The 24,543-nt window shown below is 41.1% G+C and overlaps 2 protein-coding genes and 1 long non-coding RNA gene across 3 annotated transcripts in view; 2 read left to right on the plus strand and 1 right to left on the minus strand.

Annotated features, from left to right (window-relative positions):
- BAALC (BAALC binder of MAP3K1 and KLF4) overlaps window positions 1-24,543 on the plus strand; it is a 42,277-nt gene that overhangs the window by 10,300 nt on the left and 7,434 nt on the right. Inside the window, exon 2 of the mRNA XM_005306028.4 lies at window positions 19,891-20,060. Within this exon, the coding sequence (XP_005306085.1) occupies window positions 19,891-20,060 (170 nt within the window). The remainder of the gene's footprint in view (window positions 1-19,890; window positions 20,061-24,543) is intronic.
- On the minus strand, window positions 592-4,357 carry LOC135981782 (uncharacterized). Its single transcript, XR_010598942.1, has 2 exons — window positions 3,586-4,357; window positions 592-1,200 (listed from the first exon to the last, which is right to left on the minus strand). It is a non-coding gene; the product is annotated as an uncharacterized LOC135981782 (long non-coding RNA).
- LOC135981781 (uncharacterized) lies at window positions 14,488-16,568 on the plus strand. Its single transcript, XM_065585971.1, has 2 exons — window positions 14,488-15,258; window positions 16,183-16,568. Exons 1-2 carry the CDS (start codon window positions 14,706-14,708, stop codon window positions 16,305-16,307), a joined length of 678 nt encoding a protein of 225 aa, XP_065442043.1. The 5' UTR covers window positions 14,488-14,705; the 3' UTR covers window positions 16,308-16,568.

A 24,543-nucleotide genomic window follows, 5' to 3' on the forward strand; every position in this document is an offset into this window, starting at 1 on the left:
ATGCGGTCTTTTAGATAACTTACTGAATGGACAGTAACCAATTGATCAAATAGTGCTGTGTCAGGATGTAGTATTGGTACCCAGACACTGAACAAGATTGTTTTGAATAACATGTGCCTCAGTTAGAATGCAGTGTTACTGACCTAAATTATGACTGGTACTAACAGGCAATTTGTTTACTCAATTTGTAGTTACTATGTAACTTTTTGTTTGTTTACCACTTTGTTTTTTCTTTGCCTTCACGTTGTTTGCTGCCATTTGTTTGTTGATTTTTACCTGTGAGTTGGTTAAACAGTTTAGCAAGGCTATGCACATTGTACATGTTGTACAGCAATAATACAATACAGCAATAATACAGCAGTACAATGATAATACAGTAGTACAGCAATAATACAGTTGTTTTTACATAGTAACCAAGTTGAAATTAAATGATGGATTATTCTGGTCCAGCTAGTGTTTTTTAGCTGATTGTTAACTTAATTGTCCATATATGGTAGATAGAGGTGTATTTAACCAGTCTTTTATTTATAAAGCACTTCATTTTTCTGTTCTTGATGCTTGGGGGTTTCTTCACTGTATACTGATATCATTTGGTATTTTTGTGGCGTGATGTCTTTTGGTGTCTTTAGTCTGTGGGATGCAACTTAAACAACTTTTGTTAGTTAACAGAGTAAAGTTTTTGTTTTTTTGTTTTTGTTTTTGTTTTCAGTAACCCAAACTTAATACACAGTTTAACTTAGTTTGTTTACAATGTAATAAGAACAATGTAATAGGGACCGAGCCTTTTATAACACAAGCTATACTTTTGCAATTGTTGTATAGACATTCATTTTCATTTAAAGTGCATTACTAATATTTTTATACGAAATGTAATGTTTAACGGCTAAAATAAATGCTCACAATCTTCCATGAGAAGGTGTATTGCTTTCCCTTGCTGAACAATTTGTTTCAGCAAAGGAGTTAACAGAATTTTTACCAAGCTTTTTAGAGTTAATTTGCTTGTGATACCAATTTCGCTTTTGTTAACAGTTTAGAAGCACAACTTTAACAACCACTGCTTCCCATTAACATAACATAACAAAAGAAAAGCATAAAAAATTAAACCAACTATAAAATTAAACCAAAATAAATTTTAAATACAGTACTTTGAGGGTATACTTTCATGATGCTTTGTTATGTTTGGGAGCCAAAGGTGGAAACCTGTTGAAAACATGGAAACCTGTTGAAATTGTTTGGTTAGCTTTATGCATAAATTGTTATTTTAAAACATTTTGGTTATGACATTCTTATAACTATATTTAAACGTGCAAACAAGTTTATAAAAAGCCTAAAAAAGAAATTAACATTTTGTTAATATTACTTTTACGTTAATGTTGAGGTTTCCCCTTACATTTTTTCTTTGAATAAAAAATTAAAAAAAAATTAAAAAAACAAAAACAAAATTATGATTGATAAGACAATATTTTTTGTTTGCAATTGCATTATTTGTTGAGGCAGAAATATATGTACATATATTTGTAACTGAAACCTTTTTGAACTTTGCACAAAAAATTGGTGCTAATACTACTATGATTATACCTCAACCATGATCTTAAAATAGTGTGGTACCACATATACAAAATTTTTTAAAAGGGTATAAAATTGACTTTTGTTGCCACAAAATAAAAATAATAAAAAATAGTCACGTGACTCACACAACATACAACACAAGACAACACACATGACATACAGGACAAACTTACAATTAACAACAAATGGCGCCAGAATTCTATTTATAACTATACAAAATTAGGCAAACAAAAACAAAAAATAAAAAGGGTTATATTTGAATAAACAAATTATTACCTTATTTAAAACTTGTTACATAAATTGTTAAAAATATATTAATATTTGCTAAATGTATTGTATTAATTTGGTAACAAAGAATTTTGCATCACTTTATATTTAACATTATTTTAAAACTCTGCTATATGAAAATAAGAAAAGCCCATGTTTCAAATATTAGTGAGTGGTTAGGATTAGAAGCAGAGTGTGCATTTCTGTTGCTTGGCAACCATATGTTCAAGAAAGTTAGGAATAATTCTAGCTGTTGCATTCCTGAAGGGTTAAAATACATAATTTACTGGATTTATTTAAAGTAAAGTTTTTACCTTGTTTTCTTTTTGTTTTTTGTTTTATTCTGTTTTTAATTGCTGTATTTTTTGGAGGTTTCTGTAAAAACTATAACTTTTAACTTTTTAAAACAAAGAGAGAGAGCAGAATTGAGGAGAGGCGGGGGAAAGGGAGAGGTGAAGAGCAACCTAGGAAGGTAGCGAGACTTGAGCCAAGAGAGATTAACTCTATTAAGATATTTGAAAGTACAGGCAGCAGCAGCAAGTTTAGCAAACTAAGAAAGCATATAAAGGGCAAACTTTAACAGGTATGTAAAAATATTTGAGAAAGACGATTCTATTTTCAGATATGAGTGCGGAGTGTGGTTCTGTGGGTCAAAGCAGTTGGGAACCTGCACAGTTAGGAACCGCGCCCCTGGTTTTTATCCTGGCTTTGAGAGGAGAATGGGGGTAGTTACTTGCTCTTGTAAAACCTGAATTTGTTCCCCCAATGTCTGTTGCTTTTGTGTGCATGCGAAATGGATGGTGGGAGTGCCCTTTTTTGCTGCAGTTAACTGGTTTTGGGCAAATCCATGTGTTAATGCATCAATTCTAGGTGTTAACCTACTTAATTTTGGTTTTTTACTTTGAAATGTTTTTTTATTTACTCTCTTGCAATCGAGTCGCAGCTTCTGTCTCCTAATGTGCTCTGTGAACTGTTCCATATTTTCCTTCATATGATTTACCAATTCTGTGAAAGTATTATGTGCTACTCTTTCCTTCTGTGCACTTACTTGTCCCGTTCTGACAGGCACCAGTCTAGGTCTTAGTTTAAGTTTAAATGGAACCTGGCTTTTATCATAAGGTAGTGGTTGCAATGCAGTGGACCCCGTTTCATCTTTTAATTTTACTAGGACCACCTTTTTCCACTTTTGTCCCCATTCTTCAGGCACAGGGTAGCTACCTGAAGCCTGCTGTTTACGACCAATATTTATTACAGGGGACGGCACTTTTTGCTTCTGCAGGTTTTCTACAGCTGTTTCCAATTTTTTATTTTCCTGCTTTACTTGCTCGAGCATATCATGAGTTTGGACCGCCTGTTGCTCTGCTAACAGAGCTTGGGCTTTCCAGTGCTCGACTGCTCGGGTTACTTCTTCTACTTCTTTTGTTTTTTCTGTTACTTGTTTGACCAGCATTCCAGTATGCTGTCTGAGCCGTCTCACTGCTAGAGACGTGAGTTGCAAAATTCTTGCTTTTTTACTCTTATTACTGTTTTTCAGAGCTTCGGTTTCTACCATCGCTCTACATAAGCTAGTCCATGTTTCCCCACTCTCTTTTTTAAATTCATATGGACCCCCCTTACTGGCAATCCAGCGGGTCCAACAGTTATTAAACTCCGTGGGGATCATAAGGGAGGGGATAAGGGGGTTCCCTAGCTCGAGGTTTACTGCCATGTTAGATAGCGATTCTTACCACGGCAGTTTTGCTTACTCACCAGATCAGCGGTCGGGGTCACCAGTGTTGTGAGAGGCTACCGGTGTGGTGCTTCTGCTTTCTCCTGTTGATATCACTCGGCTGCGTGCGTGTGTTCCCTCTGTGTGCTGCCCCAGCTCTGCAGATAGCTGACACAGCAAACCGGACGAGAACCCCCAATAACCACAGAGTCTAGTAAGGTACAAAGGCACCTCGGCCAGGTTTATTGCGACCCTGACACAATTTCAGTTCCCCGTAGATTACTTAGTCTACCGGGCATACTGCTAGAAAGTGCCGCTCGGCAATGGACTCAGCTCAGTGGCGGGACTTTCCACTGCCCCCTCAGCCGGACAAAGATATCCACTCAGGAATGCATTCTTATACACAGATACAAACAAGTTACACATCACTCCTGACGTATTGAGGTGCAACCCCTCTACGCAGCAAGGTACAACCCCTCTACGTAGTAAGGTGCCGCCTCGCACCTTGTACCTGTTGGTTCGATCAAAACAACTCTATCCATCATTTTACCCTTTTGCCCCTGTCATTGGGATGGGTCGGTCTGTTCCCTGTTATCTGTGGAATGTTCCGGTATAGTGTATCTTGGTACCATGTTTATACTTTAACTATGCGAGGTGAATATATATTTATGCAACATCAGCCCTTTTCTTGCCAGCTTCTGTGAGCAGGGCCTGCCTCTTGCTCACAGCTTAGCTTTGCTTTATGTTAGCAAAGTCTTGACCATTACTTTAGTTTGGTTCAGGCCTCATACTGGGCCTTCATTAGGGCCTTCACTTACTACAAGGGGAATCTTGAGTAGGATTAAAGAAGTTATTTTATCTCTATATTTGGCACTGGTGCAACCAGAGCTTGAATACTGTATCCAGTTCTGGTGCCTGCAATTCAAGAATAATGTTGATAAATTGGAGACGGTTCATTGAATAGCCATGAGAATGATTAAAAGATAGATTAAGAAAATAAGAACGGCCATATGGGGTCAGACTAATTCTCCATCTAGCAGAGTATCCTGTCTTCTGACAGTTGCCAATGCCAGATGCTTCAGAGGCAATGAACAGAACAGGGCAATTTTGAGTGATCCATAGTCTGTCTTCCAGTCCCAGCTTTTGGAAGTTGGAGGTTAAGGACTCAAAGAGCTCAGTCTATTTAACTTAACAAAGACAGTTAAGGGGTGACTTGATTCCAGACTATAACTATCTACATGGGAAACCAATATTTAATAATGGGCTCTTCAGTCTAGCATAGAAAGGTATAACACAATCCAATGGCTGGAAATAAGCATGCCTTTTTAACAGTGAGGGTAATTAACCTTTGGAACAACTTACAAGGGTCATGGTGGATTCTCGATCACTGACAATTTTTCAATCAAGATAGAAAAATATCCAAAGAGATATGTTCCAGGAATTATTTTGGAGAAGTTCTATGGTCTGTGCTGTACAAGAGGTCAGACTAGACAATCACAATGGTTTCTTCTGGTCTTACAATATATTAAGCATGTGGCTAGTTCATAGATTCAGCATTTTGCTGGATCAGGGCCATAAATGGAAAACATCCATCCCATTCTCCAGATATTGTATAGCAATTTTTCATGCCACTCTCAGTTGTATCCCTCCAGTGATCAGACTGACACCAGCACTTCTGTGAAATTAAGATGGCATTATGTTAATGACCTATATTAGAAGCTGTAAATTTGTAGATCAGGAGAAGTAACAGTAATGTCTGGGTTGAGGAGTAGGACAGTATTTAAGCAATATTTACTTGGTAAATCCGATTTTTCTGAAAAGCTTTTCTATTGGTTTGATTTATTCATCGCTTCATAGATTCCAAGGCTAGAAGCGACCACTTTGATCATCTAATCTGACCTCCGGTATAACACAGGCCACAGAGCTTCCCCAAAATAATTCCTAGAGCAGATCTTTCAGAAAAACATCCCATCTTGATTTAAGAGTGGACAGTGATAGAGAATCCACCACAACCCTTGTAAATTGTTCCAATGGTTAATTACCCTTACTGTTAAAAAGTTATACCTTGTTTCCTGTTTGAATTTGTCTAGCTTCAACTTCCAGCCTTTAACCTTCTCTTTGTTAAATAGATTGAGCTCCTTGAGTCTACCATTGTAAGGCATGTTTCTAATCCATTAATCATTCTTGTGGCTCTTCTCTGAACCCTCTCCAATTTACCAGTATGCAGTATTCCAGATCTGGTTGCACCAGTGCCAAGTTTAGAGGTAAAATAACTTCTCTAATCCTACTCAAGATTCCACTGTTTATGCATCCCAGGATTGCATTAGCTCTTTTGTTCAGAACATCACATTGGAAGCTCATGTTCAGCTGATTATTCATCAAGACCACCAAGTCTTTTTCAGAGTCACTGCTTCCCAGGATAGAGTCCTCTACCCTGTAAGTATGGCCTACATTTTTTATTCCTAGATGTATATGTTACATTTAGCTGTATTAAAATACATATTGTTTCCTTGCTCCCAGTTTACCAAGCCATCCAGATGACTCTTTATTAGTGACCTGTCCTCTTCATTATTATTCACTTCTCCAATTTGTGTCATCTGCAAACTTTCAGTGATGATTTTGTTTTCTTGTAGGTCATTGATAAAAATGTTAACACACCCACTCAATGATGATTCCCCATTTACAGTTACATTGAGACCTATCAGTCTCTAGCCAGTTTCTAATCCATTTAATGTGTACTATGTGAATTTTATATCATTCTAATTTTTTTATTAAAATGTCATGTGATAAAGTCAAACGCTTTACAGAAGTCTATTACATTAGCACTATTATCTTTATCAACCAAAATTGTAATCTCATAAAAAAAATCAAGTTAGTTTGACAGGATCTATTTTTCATAAACCTGTGTTGGTTTTCATTAATTATATTACACTTCTTTAATTCTTTATCAGTCAAGTCCTATATCAACCTCTCCATTAACTTGCTTGTGATGGATGTCAGTCTACCAGACTATAATTACCCAGGTCATCCATTGAAGTCAATGAGACTACACACATGCTTAAAATTAAGCACATGTTTAAGTGCTTTGCTAGTCTGTGGCCTATATTGGAAAGGATGCTACAGAAACAAATGTGGCTAAGGGTGATGAATAGGGAAAGTGGATAATTTTTGGGGGGAGCATGGGGGAAGGTTGTGCTGGATGGCCATTTAGTATTTTTACATGTTATGGGGTTGTTTCTTTTGACATATTGGTTCATTTAAATATATATTTGTCAGAAACTCCTAGTGTATTCTGATGGGCTCCTCTAAATAAATAATATTCCTCTATCTTCTCCAAAATATTTTTATTTATTTATTTTTGGTAAATAAGTACCAGAAACCCTGAATGAATAAATTTTAATTTTAATATTTGACACAGTTGATGGAAGGGAAATTGTTTTTGCAGCTACGCAACCTCGAGTTGTAATCTTATCAGGTCTTGCACTGAGCAAGGCTGGATCTTTTCAGACTCAGATGGGAGATTCTCAAGGAAACCCCATGTGCCGCACTACGTGAGGTTTACAGCTCAGTGGGTGGTACTCTTCCCTAAATCAGTGGTCTTGTATTGAGCTACTGTGCTGATAGAGGTGGGGACTTTAAAATGGGTTGTATAATCAGGATCCTCATAATTTGTGGTTTATCAACAGACCATAACATTTTTCACAAAATCCCAGATGAATTCCAATTTGTATAATTACAATCTGTCTCCCTAAATTCCCCCTGCATTTCAAAGTAGATGGAATGGAACTGATTCCACATGGCCTTCCACCTTGTGCAGTCATTTGCACATGGGTAAAACAAATTCACTGAATGTGCCTTGTGCTTAGGCCTCCCTAGCTATCTTGGTATCTCCAAGAGAGAGGCTAGTGGGTCCTGAGCCACTTGGGATATACAGATTAAAAAAAAACAAAACAAAAAAACCATACACCTAAAATTGAACTTGGAAATGTAATGGAAGTTAGTCCCAATCAGAGTACAGGCGTAATGTGTTTCGTATGTAAACACTGCTAAGAACGCAGGCTGCTGCATTCTGCATTACTGAAACTTCCTAATGGTGTTTAGGGATAGCCTCATGTTGAGCACATAATTGTAATCCAGTCTCAAGGTGACAGAGGTTTGGATACCTGTAACAAGAACAGCATTATAGACACAAATAATTACAAAGTCATAATAACCATTCCAGTCCCACTTTCAGTGTAGTGCACTCCTTAAAGGCAAAGGAACTCAATTGCAGTGTAAGAAATTCTGAGGTTCAAAGTTGTTTTTTATTTCAAGCTCAGATTCAGTTAATGTCAGGACTGAAAAGCTGTGCGGCAATGTTGCTAATTTTTCTTTTACATCAGGCCTCCTGTTGGGCGGAGATGGAGCAGTGCTATTTTGTTGGATTATGCCAGTTCTTCTTATCAGATGCAGAGCTTGCCAAGCCACTTTGCAGCACCCTCATCAGCAAAGTGCAGAGCCCTCAGACCACCCTCAAATCTGGTCAGAGGGCAGTTTTTAGTGCTGTGTGATGTTGTCTGTCTTTGGCCACAGCCATATTTGGGATCCTCTCATTGGCCTCAGGTGCGGGGTGCTGGAACAATTTGTATAGTGGGGATGCTGAGGGCCATTGAACCAAACTGTAAACCTGTATATGATGGAAACCACTTCAAGCAAGAGGGTGCAGCAACACCCCAAGCACACCTAGTTCCAGCACCTGTGCTCAGGTGTGAAGACTGGCTGCACATTGACCCTGGTCCATTCGATATCTGTTCAGAAGGACCCATGAGCAGCATGGCAAATCAAAGCTGGGTACATGCTCAGTCAGGTCAGTTATAGGAGACTGGTTTCTGACATCAGCTGCAGACTATTCTTCATGCCACATCAATGTTACAGAGAAATCTGGGCACGGACAGTGGGCCCACAATGGGTGCTTTGAAGACAGGTGTGCTTTTGGGTAGTCAAAGAGGACTGTATGGTGGTAGGTTTGGGTTTGCCCTGATCTTCTCAACCATGGAGGCTGTAGCATCCTCATAGTGGATGTGTGGATGAGTGGCTACCTCAGGGAGCCACAGTGCTGGTGTGGATGGAATCCTCCCAGTTATGATGTGCACGGTTGACTGTATTTGTGTGTCAACCAACTTCTTGTGAGACGAATGGAGCCAGACCAGATTACAGCTGCAGAGTAACAGAGAGCTAACTCAGATGATCAGAGAATTTGAGTGTTTGCTCCTCTTGAAGTCCTGGTCAATTTGCTTAGAAGATATGTTCTGAGTCCTCACGTTAGGTGCAGTTTTCCTCAGATGGTTAAGATATGTAAGAAAGCTATCGAGGATTATGCTGAGGTAGTTTGGGTGTGTCAAGGCTGTATCCCCACTTTGAACTTTAGGGTACAAAATGTGGGGGTCTGCATGAAGACTTCTAAGCTTAACTACCAGCTTAGCTCTGGTCCGCTGCCACCATCTCAAGCTAATTCCCTTCCCTGGGAAGCCTTGAGAAACCTTTCACCAATTCCCTGGTGAATACAAATCCAAACCCCTTGGATCTTAAAACAAGGAGAAATTAACCATTCCCCCTCCTCCCTTCTCCCACCAACTCCTGGTGAATACAGATCCAACCCCCTTGGATCTTAAAACAAGGAAAAAATCAATCAGGTTCTTAAAAAGAAGGCTTTTAATTAAAGAAAAAGGTAAAAATCCTCTCTGTAAAATCAGTATGGAAAATAACTTTACAGGGTAATCAAACTTAAAGAGCTCAGAGGACTCCCCTCTAGTCTTAGGTTCAAAGTACAGCAAACAAAGATAAACACTCTAGTAAAAGGTACATTTACAAGTTGAGAAAACAAAGTAAAACTAAGACGCCTTGCCTGGCTATTTACTTACAAGTTTGAAATAGGAGAGACTTGTTTAGAAAGATGTGGAGAACCTGGATTGATGTCTGGTCCCTCTCAGTCCCTAGAGCGAACGAACACCCAAACAAAGAGCACAAACAAAAGCCTTCCCCCCCCAAGATTTGAAAGTATCTTGTCCCCTTATTGGTCCTTTGGGTCAGATGCCAGCCAGGTTACCTGAGTTTCTTAACCCTTTACAGGGAAAAGGATTTTGGAGTCTCTGGCCAGGAGGGATTTTATAGTACTGTACACAGGACAGCTGTTACCCTTCCCTTTATAGTTATGACAGGGTGGGATTCATATTTCAAGTGACGAGAAAGATGTTCACTATTTTTTCGTGCAACCCATGAGTACCCGGTTCATACCAGGGAAACTGATGATCCAACCAGCAGACAGCATTTGAAGTCCTTTCCAGGACTGAATCTTGGTCACTTGCCAGCCAACATTCCTGATGTAATTCTGTCCACCCACCAACGTTTAAGCCTTTGAACTAGCCCTGAGAATACTACAGCTCAACATTGAGGGATTGTAGACAGCTAAACACAGTATTCTCAGCGATTATGCCAGTGATGCTACATGCTGTGTGAGTATGTACATTTCCCACCAATGGACTTGCATGGAAATGATAGTTTGTCCCTTTTTTGTACAGTAATCAGTAATTTGCTCTTCTCCAACAATTTTCTTGGCTGTTGGCCTAAGTACTTATAATTATTTCTTTAGCATCTAAAACCTATTTTGCCTTTTTTCTATTATGATCAGTAACAGTGTATGCTTTTAAAAAAGGAAATGGGTAAATGAAGTTGCAGTTTTGTACTGAGGGAGTTTGTAACTGTGAGCTTCACTGCAGGAGGTAAAGTTGGTTTTTTTGTTTTTGTTTTTTAAGTTGTTGAATTTATTTTTTTAAATCCCTCTAGTCAGTTGATTGAAGAGTCAAGTTTTCTGCTTTGCCCTCTGCTGGTTGAGTCTTAAAGTCTTATGTACCTCATCAAGCAAAAGTTATCTTGAGCCTTTCTGTCTTCCTGGAAGATCACGGATTCGGACTGTGTTGCAGGGCAACCCATCCAGGGGAAAGGCTGGCCATCTGCAGAAGAGCAAAATAATTTCCCCATCCCTCTAGTTTTGATTTTTGACCCTCCATTTTTTCCAGCAATACTTTTTGTTGTGTTTCAGTTCCTGCAGCTACCAACCTTCACACCCCATTCATGTCCTCCCATTCCCAGCTTTGTGCCTCCCACCCTGCTGATCCTATGGAATGGACTTCTCACACCCAGCACCCCAAAGCCTACAATCTCTTCTCATTCAAATCCTTCCTAAAGTCTCACTTCTGAAATTCCCACAAACCTTAACCCACATCAGTTGCTTTCCTTTTACCAGTTCTTTCACACTGCTTCTATTGCACCAGTGGACTTCATATCAGGAAGATCTGACTCTCAGCATCAAAGAAAAATTAAAGCACTCTATATCTTGCAAACTTCCAGTACAATAAGGTGGTTGGGACTAGCCTAATGGTACAGGGGTAGCATAGTGTACTACTGTGTAATGAATCAGGATTCAAACAAGTTCTCTGGTCCATGAACAACACATTCAGCTGCTGGGAAGATGGACTACTATTGCTAATTACTTCATTTTATCATTCATTTATTGTGTGATGTTATGATTAACTAACATATCATGTAATATATAATAATTGTATGCGAAATAGATTTAAATTGTAGGATTATAGAAGTATAAAATTGATCAGTAGTCAGAAGGGATAAGAATGCATTAGGTATCTAAGTAAGTAGGGCTGAAACGCAAGGCCTACAGGCCGAGGCATGTAAAATGTCAGCTTGGCCATACTAGGCCTTAGGCCTAAGAAATGCTTGACATAAATAAGTGACCAAAGAATGACCCTATGCTACAAGATTACAGGAAAAGATGTGCCAATGGCTTAAAAATTAACCGTAAAAGTAATTTTGACTACAAGATACCTGGTAGTCACATTATTCTAACACGGGCCCTAGCCGCAGGATATATGTTATACATAAATGCTAAAGAGAATAAAAGGAACTACACCGCTACCTCGATATAACACGACCCGATATAACACGAATTCGGATATAACGCGGTAAAGCAGTGCTCCCGGGGGGTGGGGGCTGCGCACTCCGGTGGATCAAAGCAAGTTCAATATAACGCAGTTTCACTTATAACGCGGTAAGATTTTTTGGCTCCTGAGGACAGCATTATATCGAGATAGGTTGGTTATACACCTCTATGTAAAATGGAGTACACCATTATTCTTGAGGAACAAATACAAATAATGAAAAAGAGGGTGGACACCTTCACACACTTGTGCAGAGTGTAGGTGTAGTCAGAATCACAAGATAAAAGAGGGCTTCCAGACTGGGTAAAATGAGTTCCCTACAGGAAAACTCCAACAGGAACTATCCTTCTACTGATGATCAATTGGCAAGGCATCCATCAGACCCTAAGAATATTGTTAAGGATGTGAATAGGACTATATTTGTAACTTGTCCATAGGTCTTTATATAATTTCCATATGCATGGGTAATCATGACCTTAATTGCAACTTTAATAAAACTTGTAAAACATACTAGACCTTGTACTTGTGAATGTATGCATGGTCACTATGTATTCCTAGAGACTCTAAATCTGAAGCAAGTAGCAGAAGTGACTTTCATTCTGTTGAGCTTGAAACTAGCCACCAGAGCCAAACCTACAGTGGCATAATACCACATTACTAAATTCACTTTAAATAAAATAAAAGGCTACAAACACCCTGCAGAGATTTCTAGCGACTCCAGCACATTCATAAATCGTGTTTATGGGCTCCAGAAGAAGTGAGATCCAATCCTCGTCAGTCAGAAAAGAGTCCAACACATGGTTGAAGGTGAGGAGGAGAGTCAGAAAGGGGAAATGTTGTGAGGGGATGCTATGGTGACTCTTACAGGTCAGAGTAGGTCTTGTATAACCTCTCAGATAAAAAAAAATCTCATTGTTTTGTAATTTAAGACATTAGAACTGAAAATAATTGTTTACCTCCCTCTCTAAAGAGGATTTAATTGCCTATTTGCTGTTCTTTATCAGAGTAAAATAATTGATTTGACATATGGATGTGCAGAACATAAATGCAACATTAACCCAGGATTATATGTATGTTACTGTTGGAAAACTTTGCTGTGGTAGCAAGTGGAGATCTGATATCTCTGATAATGTAAATACATTTTCCAGTGGCTGAATAATGAAAATGGACCCTGTTTTGTTTGCCTATGGATTATTTCCAAGATGCACAATAGGAAATCCTTGGTAAGAGTTGTTGATTGAAGTGTTACAGATAAAAGGATTTCAGCAAAATAACAAATGAAAATTAGTGTTATATTCTAGTACTTTCATAACCAGAAACAAGAAAAACAATCATCCCCAAAGTTGCATTAATATTATTGTTTTAACCCTTGGATAATACAGAAGGAATACTGAATCCCTAGTATTTCTTTAACTGGTTTAAACAAATACATTTTCACCATAGCAACCAAGGAACATGTCAGCTGAGTGATTCAGAAGCACTTTCTCCCATTCAAAACAGTGTAATTTTTCATCACTAATTGACTTATTATTGCGGAACCATTTGTGTTGCTATATTTAAGGCTATGAGAACAACATTGCCCAAACCCTGTGGGAGTACTCAGAAAAGTTAATAAAACCTAACACTGTTTAATGTTTCTGCTCCCTCTCCCTGCACTATGGAATCCATTTTCACTCTTAAGGTGCTTCCAGAGGACACTCTCCAGAGGAGAAAGCCACAGAGGACTGGGAGACAGCAAACGGCTGCCATGCAGGAGGCCCTGGCTTTCTGAATGTGGCTCTCAGAGGCTCCACAGAGGGTGGGAGATTGAACCCCTGCTCCTCCAGGAGGAAAAAGGGAAGGCAAATGCCACCCAAAAATAGAAGAATCAGGAGGGAACTGTTTTTGTTTCCTTCTTCCTTACCCTCCTCCTGTGGGCACATCAGCAGAAGGAAGAGGTATAGTGGTTAGATGACTACTGTATCCAGTAAATAAGAGCCAGAGTGCAGGACAAGGAGCCAGAAGGTCATGCTGGGATCTAGCCCTGTCTGGCACTGGATTCCTCTGTGGCTTTGCGAAAAATCAATGAAGTTAGTAATGTTTACCAACCATCCAGAGGTATTATAAGTGTTTGCAGAGTTCTTTAATGACAAAAACCTCTCTATGTACTAAGCATTTATTATTTAAGGCCTAATAAAAGGATTGGTAAAGTTTGACTACATTTATTTCAGAAGCATTTTGGCTGTAGAGCAGTGTAACCTGTGGGTCATGGGACACTTCACTCATCACTGAAGCGCCTCCTTCTGGCTATGTCTGGGAATTAGTTCTGCCAGTCTGATACCCCTCCTGCACTATAACTCCACTTCCATCGAGTGGAAAATACATGCATCTGATGAAGTGGGTTACAGCCCACGAAAGCTTATGCCCAAATAAATTTGTTAGTCTCTAAGGTGCCACAAGGGCTCCTTGTTGTTTTTGCTGATACAGACTAACACAGCTACCCCTCTGAAACCCATCTTTTTACTCCCTGGCTCCTCCTCCAGGTGCAGGCTGGGCAGTTAACTGTGCCACCTAGCTACCTTAACTCCTTCAGGTCTCGTGTGGGGTGAACAGCCCATCACACCATATGTTTGAAATGTCCAAATGTAGGTATTAATACTTAGCACTTATAGCACTGTGCATCTTCAAAGAGCTGTAGTAAGTCATGCTTACAACACCTCTGTGAGATAAACAAGTGAGTATCCTTATCTCTGTTTTCAGATGGGGAAACTGAAGCAGGGAGTAGAACCAATTTACACAAGGCCACACTAAGGCCTGGTCTACACTACGAGTTTAGGTCGACTTTAGCAGCGTTAAATCGAATTAAGCCTGGACACGTCCACACGACGAAGCCCTTTCTTTCGACTTAAAGGGACTTTAAACCGGTTTCTTTACTCCACCTCCAATAAGGGATTAGCGCTAAAACCGGTCTTTGCGGGTTGGATTTGGGGTAGTGTGGACGGAATTCGACATTATTGGCCTCCGGGAGCTATCCCACAGTGCTTCATTGTGACCGCTCTGGACAGCACTCTCAACTCAGATGCACTAACCAGGTAGACAGGAAAAGCCCCGCGAACTTTTGAATTTCATTTCCTGTTTGCCCAGCGTGGAGAGCACAGGTGACCACGCAGACCTCATCAGCACAGGTAACCATGATGGAGTCCCAGGATCGCAAAAGAGCTCCAGCATGGACAGAACGGGAGGTACGGGATCTGCTCGCCATATGGGGAGACGAATCAGTGCCAGCTGAACTCCGTAGCAGTAAACGAAATGGCAAAATATTAGAAAAGGTCTCAAAGGCCATGAAGGACAAAGGCCATAACAGGGACGCAAAGCAGTGCTACGTGAAAATTAAGGAGCTAAGGCAAGCCTACCACAAAGCCAGAGAGGCAAACGGAAGGTCTGGGGCAGAGCCGCAAACATGCCGCTTCTACGCGGAGCTGCATGCCATTCTAGGGGGTGCAGCCACCACTACCCCAACCGTGTGCTTTGACTCCGTCAATGGAGAAACACGCAACAGGGAAGCGTTGGGGTACGTGGAAGATGATGATGATGAAGACAATGAAGATAGCTCACAGCAAGGAAGCGGAGAAACTGGTTTCCCCAACAGCCAGGATGTGTTTATCACCCTGGACCTGGAACCAGTAACCCCCGAACTCACCCAAGGCGTGCTCCCGGACCCTGAGGGCACACCAGGGACCTCTGGTGAGTGTACCTTTGTAAATATTACACATGATTTAAAAGCAAGCGTGTTTAATGATTAATGATTAATTTGCCCTGGCAATCGCGGCCAGTACAGCTACTGGAAAAGTCTGTTAACGTGTATGGGGATGGAGCGGAAATCCTCCAGGGACATCTCCAGAAAGCTCTCCTTCATGTACTCCCAAAGCCTTTGCAAAAGGTTTCTGGGGAGGGCTGCCTTATCCCGTCCGCCATGGTAGGACACTTTACCACGCCAGACCAGTAGCACGTAGTCTGGAATCATTGCATAACAAAGCATGGCAGCGTATGGTCCCGGTGTTTGCTGGCATGCAGACAACATCCATTCCTTCTCTCTCTTTGTTATCCTCAGGAGAGTGATATCATTCATGGTCACCTGGTTGAAATGGGGTGATTTTATTAAGGGGACATTCAGAGGTGCCCGTTCCTGCTCGGCTGAACAGAAATGTTCCCCGCTGTTAGCCATGTGGTGGGGGGAGGGGTGAAGTGATCATCCCAGAGAATTGTGTGTGGGGGGGGGGAGTTCGGTTTGTGCTGCATGTTAACCCGGAAACCTCAGCCCCTCCTTTTACATTGCAAACCCATTTTAAATGGCCAACCCAATGGGTCCTTGGTATGGGAAATGAGGGCGCTGCTGTTTGAAACCATTCCCACATGTTATGAAGGTTAAAAAAGCCAAAAGACTGTGGCTTACCATGGCTGCCTGCAAGCCGAATTCTGTTGCCTGGCACTGCGTGAGTGATCTCTCACACCAAACCGGCAGGCCCTCAATATAAGAGGAAAAATGCGACCTTGTAACGAAAGCACATGTGCTGTATAATGTGAACAGCAAAATTTAACGTGAAAGAATGTACACATTGTTCTCTAAAATGTGTCTTTTTTAACCACCTCTCCCTTCTCCTCCACCAGCTGCAAATGTTTCTCCTTCGCAGAGGCTAGCAAAGATTAGAAGGAGAAAACAGTGGACTCGGGATGATATGTTCACGGAGCTCCAGATGTCCTCCCACGCTGAAAGAGCACAGCAGAATGCGTAGAGGCAGTCAATGTCAGAGTGCAAAAAAGCACAATTTGAATGAGAGGAGAGGTGGCAGGATGAATCGCGGGCTGAACAGAGCAAGTGGCAGGCTGAAGATGATAGGTGGCGTCAGCTTGCAGACAGAAGGCAAGAGTTGATGCTCCGGCTGCTGGAGCATCAAACTGATATGCTCCAGCGTATGGTTGAGCTGCAGGAAAGGCAGCAGGAGCAGAGACCGCCACTACAGCCCCTCTGTAACTATCAGCCCTCCTCCCCAAGTCCCATTGCCTCCTCACCCAGATGCCCAAGAACACGGTGGGGGGGCCTCCGGCCACCCAGTCACTCCACCCCAGATGATTGCCCGAGCATCAGAAGGCTGGCCTTCAATAAGTGTTAAAGTTTTAAAGTTTTAAACTGCAGTGTGTCCTTTTCCTTCCCTCCTCCCCCACCCATCCCGGGCTACCTTGGCAATTATCCCTCTAGTTGTGTGAGGAATTAATAAAGAATGCATGAATGAGAAGTAACAATGACTTTATTGCCTCTGCAAGCGGTGCTCGAAGGGGGGAGGGGAGGGTGGGGTGGTTGGTTTACAGGGAAGTAGAGTGAACCAGGAGGCTCGGGGGGGCGGAGGGTTCATCAAGGAGAAACAAACAGAAGTTTCACAGCGTAGCCTGGCCAGTCACAAAACTGGTTTTCAAAGCTTCTCTGATGCGCACCGTGCCCTGCTGTACTCTTCTAACCGCCTTGGTGTCTGGCTGCACGTAATCAGCGGCCAGGCGATTTGCCTCAACCTCCCACCCCGCCATAAATGTCTCCCCCTTACTCTCACAGATATTGTGGAGCGCACAGCAAGCAGCAATAACAATGGGGATATTGGTTTTGCTGAAGTCTATCCGAGTCAGTAAGCTGCGCCAGCGCACTTTTAAATGTCCAAATGCACATTCCACCACCATTCAGCACTTGCTCAGCCTATAGTGGAACAGGTCCTGACTCCTGTCCAGGCTGCCTGTGTACGGCTTCATGAGCCATGGCATTAAGGGGTAGGCTGGGTCCCCAAGGATAACGATAGGCATTTCAACATCCACAACGGTTATTTTCTGGTCCGGGAAGAAAGTTCCTTCCTCCAGCTTTCGAAACAGACCAGAGTGCCTGAAGACGCGAGCATCATGAACCTTTCCCGGCCATCCCATGTTGATGTTGGTGAAACGTCCCTTGTGATCCAGCAGGGGTTGCAGCAGCATTGAAAAGTACCCCTTGCAGTTTATGTACTCGGTGGCTTGGTGCTCTGGTGCCAAGATAGGGATATGGGTTCCGTCTATCGCCCCACCACAGTTTGGGAATCCCATTGCAGCAAAGCCATCCACTGTGACCTGCACGTTTCCCAGAGTCACTACCCTTGATATCACCAGGTCTTTGATTGCCCTGGCAACTTGGATCACAGCAGCCCCCACAATAGATTTACCCACTCCAAATTGATTCCCGACTGACCGGTAGCTGTCTGGCGTTGCAAGCTTCCACAGGGCTATCGTCACTCGCTTCTCAACTGTGATGGCTGCTCTCATCCTGGTATTCTGGCGCTTCAGGGCAGGGGAAAGCAAGTCATAAAGTTCCATGAAAGTGCCCTTACGCATGCGAAAGTTTTGCAGCCACTGGGAATCATCCCACACCTGCAACACGATGCGGTCCCACCAGTCTGTGCTTGTTTCCCGGGCCCAGAATCGGCGTTCCACGCCATGAACCTGCCCCAGTAACACCATGATTTGCACATTGCTGGGGCCCGTACTTTGTGAGAGGTCTATGTCCATGTCAATTTCCTCATCACTCTCATCGCCGCGCTGCAATCGCCTCCTCGGCTGGTCCTGGTTTTGCTTTGGCATGTCCTGGCTCTGCATATACTCCAGGACAATGCGCGTGGTGTTCATAGTGCTCATAATTGCCGCGGTAATCCATGATCCCAGTGCTATGGCGTCTGGTGTGAAAAAAGGCGCGAAACTGATGGAGGGAGGGAGGGGCGACTGACGACATGGCGTACAGGTACAGGGAATTAAAATCAACGAAGGTGGCTGTGCATCAGGGAGAAACACAAACACCATCTGCTGGCAGTTTAGGAAAATGCAATAATATATTTTAATTCACATTTCTCACACATTAAGTCACCTTCATCTCTTTCAGCATCAAGACTAGAAATTTGGGTGGACCTTTTCTTGCAGTTTGGACAGCTGTTTGATATGTCCCCTGTTACTATTTCACTCAACTTTACTTCTCTCAGTCATTTTCTTTGGAAACCTGCTACTGAAAATTCTTTCTATTGATAAGGCAGCTTTTCCTGCCAGGTGTATTCCCTGCAGATTTCTGGGCGAGAATACAGAACTACAGCCCTTTCATTTATAGTGTACTTAATGCTATACTTGAATTCATATCTGATTTATGAGAATGGGTTTGGTGATGCAATGCACAATTCAAACAGCAATACATGTTTTTTGTATAGTTCCTCTTCACATTTATTTCCCCTTTATATCTATGTACACACCCTTACTTCTCCAGCCAGTGATCACAACACTTGTACAGCCATAAAATAAGATTATACATTTTTTTCTGTTGGCATGTAAGCAAGCCTCTTTATAAACAGAATTTGTTAAGCATTTTTGAACAATGAAAGCTACAGTAGCCAAAGTGACATATCCAGCCTGGTTCTTTTTTTTTTCATTGTTGTTATAACTTTGGCCAGATCCACAACTCAGATTTGAGACCCAGCATTACAACTAGAAGTTTAATGAAGTAGGCTTATTATAAATTATAGCTTAGTTCTGCTCATGCAATAAGATGAGGAAACTTTTTTAGGCTAACCCATATCATATTGCTCTATGTTTGCTTTGCAGTACATTCAACCAGAGCTGAAAAAAATATTAATAATTTGACTACTGATGGACACAATGTTTTGATAAAATATGTTTGTTTGTGACTATTATGCAATAAGTCCTCATAAAAATTAAGGGTACCCTTCTAAATAAAAATCATATTTTTATCTGAATATTTCTTAACTACCATTTTTATGAGTAACCCCTAAGATTACTAAGGTTAGCAGGGATTCAAGGGGAGAGGTGTCTCTAGTTTTTTTTCCAATGTTTTCCTTTTTATGAATTCGATAGTACTTTCTTTACAGTCAGTGTTATTGTTTCCTTGTATAGTGAGTTAGGCCCTGATCCTGCAAGCCGCTCTGCATGGGCAAACTCTTGTACCCATGAAGTCAACAGGGCTCTGAAGTAGAGAAAAGGTCTGCTCATGTTCAGTGGCTTGCAGGATATGGGCCCACGTTAACGCATATCCCATTTTGTTTGTGTGGGTCTTTCACGCAGTGACAATGACGGGAGAGGCATTTTTAAGACAGGGAAATGTGAAGGTAAAAATCGCAAAAATAGGCAGGAGACACAGAGGCAGCTTTACTATCTGAAACTTACTTTTAACTCCTTGTTTTATAGAAACTAGGTTTCAAGTTGACCGTGTTCTTTAGTTAAAAGTTACAAAATAGTGATACAATGCAAGGGAACAATGGCCGTTAGTGTCAACCGTTGTTGGAATGTGATTTCATGTGTTCTTATTAGGTACGCTGGAGGATGAAAAATCAACTCAGACCTGTGTTACCATGTCCTCGACTGCAAGTGGAATAATTAACACTGAGAAGAAAACTAGCTGTGGTACTCAATCCACAAAACCCACGGTCCATGCCTCTGGAAATCTGACACAGAAACACAATGGCTTCAGAACAGCAGAGGTAGGTTTATAATTATGTTCCGTGTCTCTCAGGGCTAGTTTCAATGGGACTACAATTATTTTTGTGATAATTACAATTCTCCATTTTACAGTCAAAACCCATTTAACATCTTGAAATACAATAAAATACTTACACTGAAGCCACAGCATATTGCATGAGAAGCTGCAGATCTGGGCAGAGGCAGACTCTGAATCTACGACTTCTTACTGGTGATTAAGTGCTGACAGGAGACAGACCCAAAGGCCCCTACCCAACTGCACAGTAGGATCATCAGACAGGTTCTATCAAACATTTACCTTTGAGATGGGAGAACACGCATGGGAAATTTGAGCCCAAAAGGAATTTGTCTGAGAAAATAGAGAGCAACTGGAAAAGGGAGTTTAGATTGGAAGCCACATCTCAACTTTACCTCTAATGTTCATTAATAGCAAACACAATAGTATGTGTGTGTTTATTTTAAACCTCCTTGTACTGTATTATTCATCCTTCATTGCTTCTGCAGCACGGAAATATTCCCCTGTGACCTACCGTTTTGTCTTTCCATTTACGTATTGCAGTAGCAGGAGTATAGGGGCATATTCCACGTCAACATGACTTCAAGAGCCATAAGGGGATTGCTGAAAATGAAAAAGTGCAAATGCTTGTCATAATCATGAGTCCATGGAGAAATTTAATCAGTCAAATTGAATATGGTGTAACAGAATCAATGTAATTATAAAATCCAATTTGTAAGAGATTTGGCACCATTTCAGAATTTGATTCTACAAATGATAGATCTAATCTATTATTCTTATTTTTTTAGCAACAAGAATACAAACATTTTAAGAGGAACTCTGTGTAAGTTCGAAAGCTTGTCTCTCTCGCCAACAGAAGTTGATCCAGTAAAAGATATTATCCCACTCATCTTGTCTTTCATTTTATTTGGTGTTACTAGAGATGATGGACCAATTCCTGCAATCCTTAAATCATGTTACCATTGACTGCAATGGGGCTACTCACATGAGTATGGATTACTTAATTGGGCCCTCTATCATTGGCTTGAAATTCATTCTTCCAACTTTTTCTGGCACACAAAGATGCATGCAATCAAATCTTGTTATTGTTATATCCATGTGCATAGAGAAGTTGGTTCACACTAAGTCAAATCTTGGTCATCTGACTTATGTGAGTATTCTCACTGACTTTGCCTTCTATCTCTATTGGAAGGCAGTGTTGCCTAGTGCACAGCACACAGGACTGGGGCTCAGGAGACCTGGGTTATATTGCTGGGTCTGCCATTGGCCTGGTAGGTGACCCTGGGCAAGTCACTTGGTCATGCTGTGCCTCAGTTTCCCCATCTGTAAATTGGGAATAAAGCTCTTTGAGATCTACTGATGACAAGTGCTATCTATCTATATAAGCTAGATATTATTATTTATTACAATATCTATTCCTCTGTTGTCTTGCTGAATCAAACTATAGTGCCAGCAAAGGTATATGTCAGTAAGGTGAAAAGGATATGGGCCTAAAATAAATTGATAATAAAAACAATTAATAAAATAATGAAGGAAATACAACAGTAGGACACTCAAGGGTTTAATATTGGGTCCAGGATTATTGACTATATTGTATGAAAGATCCGACGGAGGAGGTGCACTGGGAGTTGAAGTTTGCTGACTGACATTAGGTTATTTTGATTAACAAAATCTATGGAGAATTGTGAGAAACACCAGATGGATGTGAACACTTTGGATGATTAGGCAGCACAACGGCAGATGCAATTCAACTTGCATAAATATAATGTACGTTGGCAAATGTAGGGGCCCAATTTTGCCCTCAGTTGCCTGGGTGTAACTCCCACTGACTTCAGCGGGAGTTACACTTGTGGAAGTGAAGGCAGCATTGGCTCTATAATCTAGATAATCTGCAGGGAAAAAAATATCAGATTCATTGTGAGTGGCTAATGAAATATTTGCCAGGTACATAGCAACATTTGAAAAGGCAAATAGGTGAATTAAAATAGAGAAATAATATTATAAGACCGTTTCAAACCCCAGTGTGCACTCATTTATCTTGTCCAGATATGGTTAGCACACCTTAAGAAAGATAGAGTGAGGACTGGAAAGGTCCAGAGAAGGCATGCATATATATATATAAACTGTGCAATAATTATTTAGTCTGGAAAGGCAGAAAAGACTTGAATGAATTATTCAAATTATGAAGGGCAGATTGAAGATTTCATAAAATACAAGGAGGCAATCATTGAAAATAAGGGGCAGTAAATTTTAGATAATTACAATAAATATTACTTTAGATAGTGTACGGTCAGCCGGTCGAATTGACTACTGCGGTAGGTCACTGAGGCAATTGCTATCACTAGATTTCTAAAAGGTAAATTTTTATTTTGCATGGGGACTATATATACTGTACATGTCCCCAATATGCTCTGCATTTAAAGCTCAACTTGAGGAAAAACACAGCTCCTCCTGTTAAAATAATCAGATTAATATGTATGAGCAGAGGTTAATGGTGAAGGACAGTTCACATCTGTAATGGGACATATGCCTCATCTTTCCTTGTTCACCACAGAATCTGCTAAGACTCTCTTCTTTTAGAGTCCACTCCATATAATTTATTCAAGTCCCTTTAACCAACACCTGTCAGTACAACAATTCTACTTCCTGTAGCCCTATTACCATCAGGGCCCTGGAAGGAAAAGAGATCTCCCTTCCTTGGGATCTTCTTCAGTTTGGGCACAGCTGCCCTGCCCCAATAACACTTCCTTTCTGCCTTGTATCAAGCTAGTCATCTGATGAGCCAATTAGTTCCTTAACTCACCCAGTGTTCCCATCTGATTAGCTAATTCCTCCCTATTTCCTCAATCAACTACTGCTGGGGAAACTAACTGAGACTACAGTGATCAGAGAGCTGACTCATCAATTAGGCTTCATCATTCTGTCACAACCTCATTTAAAAATGGACCATCTGAGCTATTATCTATATGATGGCACATACATTCTGGGACAAATCCTCCTGGCTCTACTTGCCCAGGCTGGCCCACAGGGTAACAAGGATTTGGCCCTCTGTTTCCTGTATTTCACAGTAGCCACAGGACAATATATTGCATCATGAATTTTGCTTCAGGGAGTAAATAGCCAGGGCTACATCACTACATCTGGTTTTAAACAGAAATGCCCATGGACTTCTTGATGATTACTAAGTATAGAGTAATTCAGAAGAAAGCGACACATCTCCTACATCACAGTGATAGAACACCCCAGAGTCTCATGATATTTTTTATATATTTACTTAAGTGGAGGTCAAGCAAAGTGTCAGAGAAATTTTGCTGGTTTTGAGTAACAAGTGTATGGGTTTTCTTCTTGTACAAAACTTTTGGAAGGGTCAAAGGAGTCCAAATTTATAGCATGGAAAGAAAAGCACTTCTTTGGTAAAGAAGCATTAAAAGGGGGCTACACCATGGCCTTGTCCTGCACATAATCCCATGTTGTGCAGGATCCCCCACTGCATGCCTGCATCAGACCTACCTAGATCATGGCTCTGAGGGCAGGGCAAAGAGGACATTGTGCTAGGTGCTATAAAATCACAGAACAAAAAGATGGTATCTGTCCCAACGAGTTTACAAACTGTCTGTCTGTATCCATCTGTTGTCTCTTGTTTTAAACTGAGATTATAAACTCCTTGGGGCATGGATTGTCTTTTTGTTCTAGATTTGTATAGCACAATGGGTTCCATGACAAAGGCCCCTGGGTGCTTTGGAAATAGATATAATTACTAAACATCATCAATCATCAACAGCATCATCATCCAAGTATAAGACAAGAGACAGATAGACAGATGGGGGAGCATAAGGAAATAATGCAACAATATTGGTCATAAGAACATAAGAATGGCCATACGGGGTCAGATCAAAGGTTCATCTAGCCCAGTATTCTGTCTTCCGACAGTGGCCAATACCACGTGCTTCAGAGGGAATAAACAGAACAGGTAATCACCCATTCCCAGCTTCTGGCAAACAGAGGCTAAGGTATGCATGACAGGCAATGGTATCAGCGTACCAGCAAGGACTCTGCACCTCTTCAGGCTGGCCAGCAGAGCTGATTGGATGCAAGAGGGGAATGCTGCTGCATCTTGCAAAGGGCTGATGCAGCATTCTCCTGGAAAAGGGAGCTTTGGATGATGTGTGTTCATAGTGATGTCTTTAAGACACAACTGCTTCCTGGTACTGCCCCATATTCTGGGCTGATCCAAAAGGGTTAGGACACCAAGAGGAGTACCTATGTAAAACTTATTTGTAAGTGACTAGAACCTGAGGATTAGGGCCAGTCCAGCTCCCGTTGACATCAAAGAGAGTTTGTCCATCAACTTTAAGGGGATCAAACTGTTTGTAATCGATTCTACTTTTAAGGGACAATTGGTATTACCAGGATTGGGTTTGCTGCTAGTGAATAAAATAAACTATTAATTTTTTATGTATTTTAACCTT

The sequence above is a fragment of the Chrysemys picta genome, chromosome 2, assembly GCF_011386835.1.
Source record: "Chrysemys picta bellii isolate R12L10 chromosome 2, ASM1138683v2, whole genome shotgun sequence".
In the NCBI taxonomy this organism is placed as follows: Eukaryota; Metazoa; Chordata; order Testudines; family Emydidae; genus Chrysemys; species Chrysemys picta.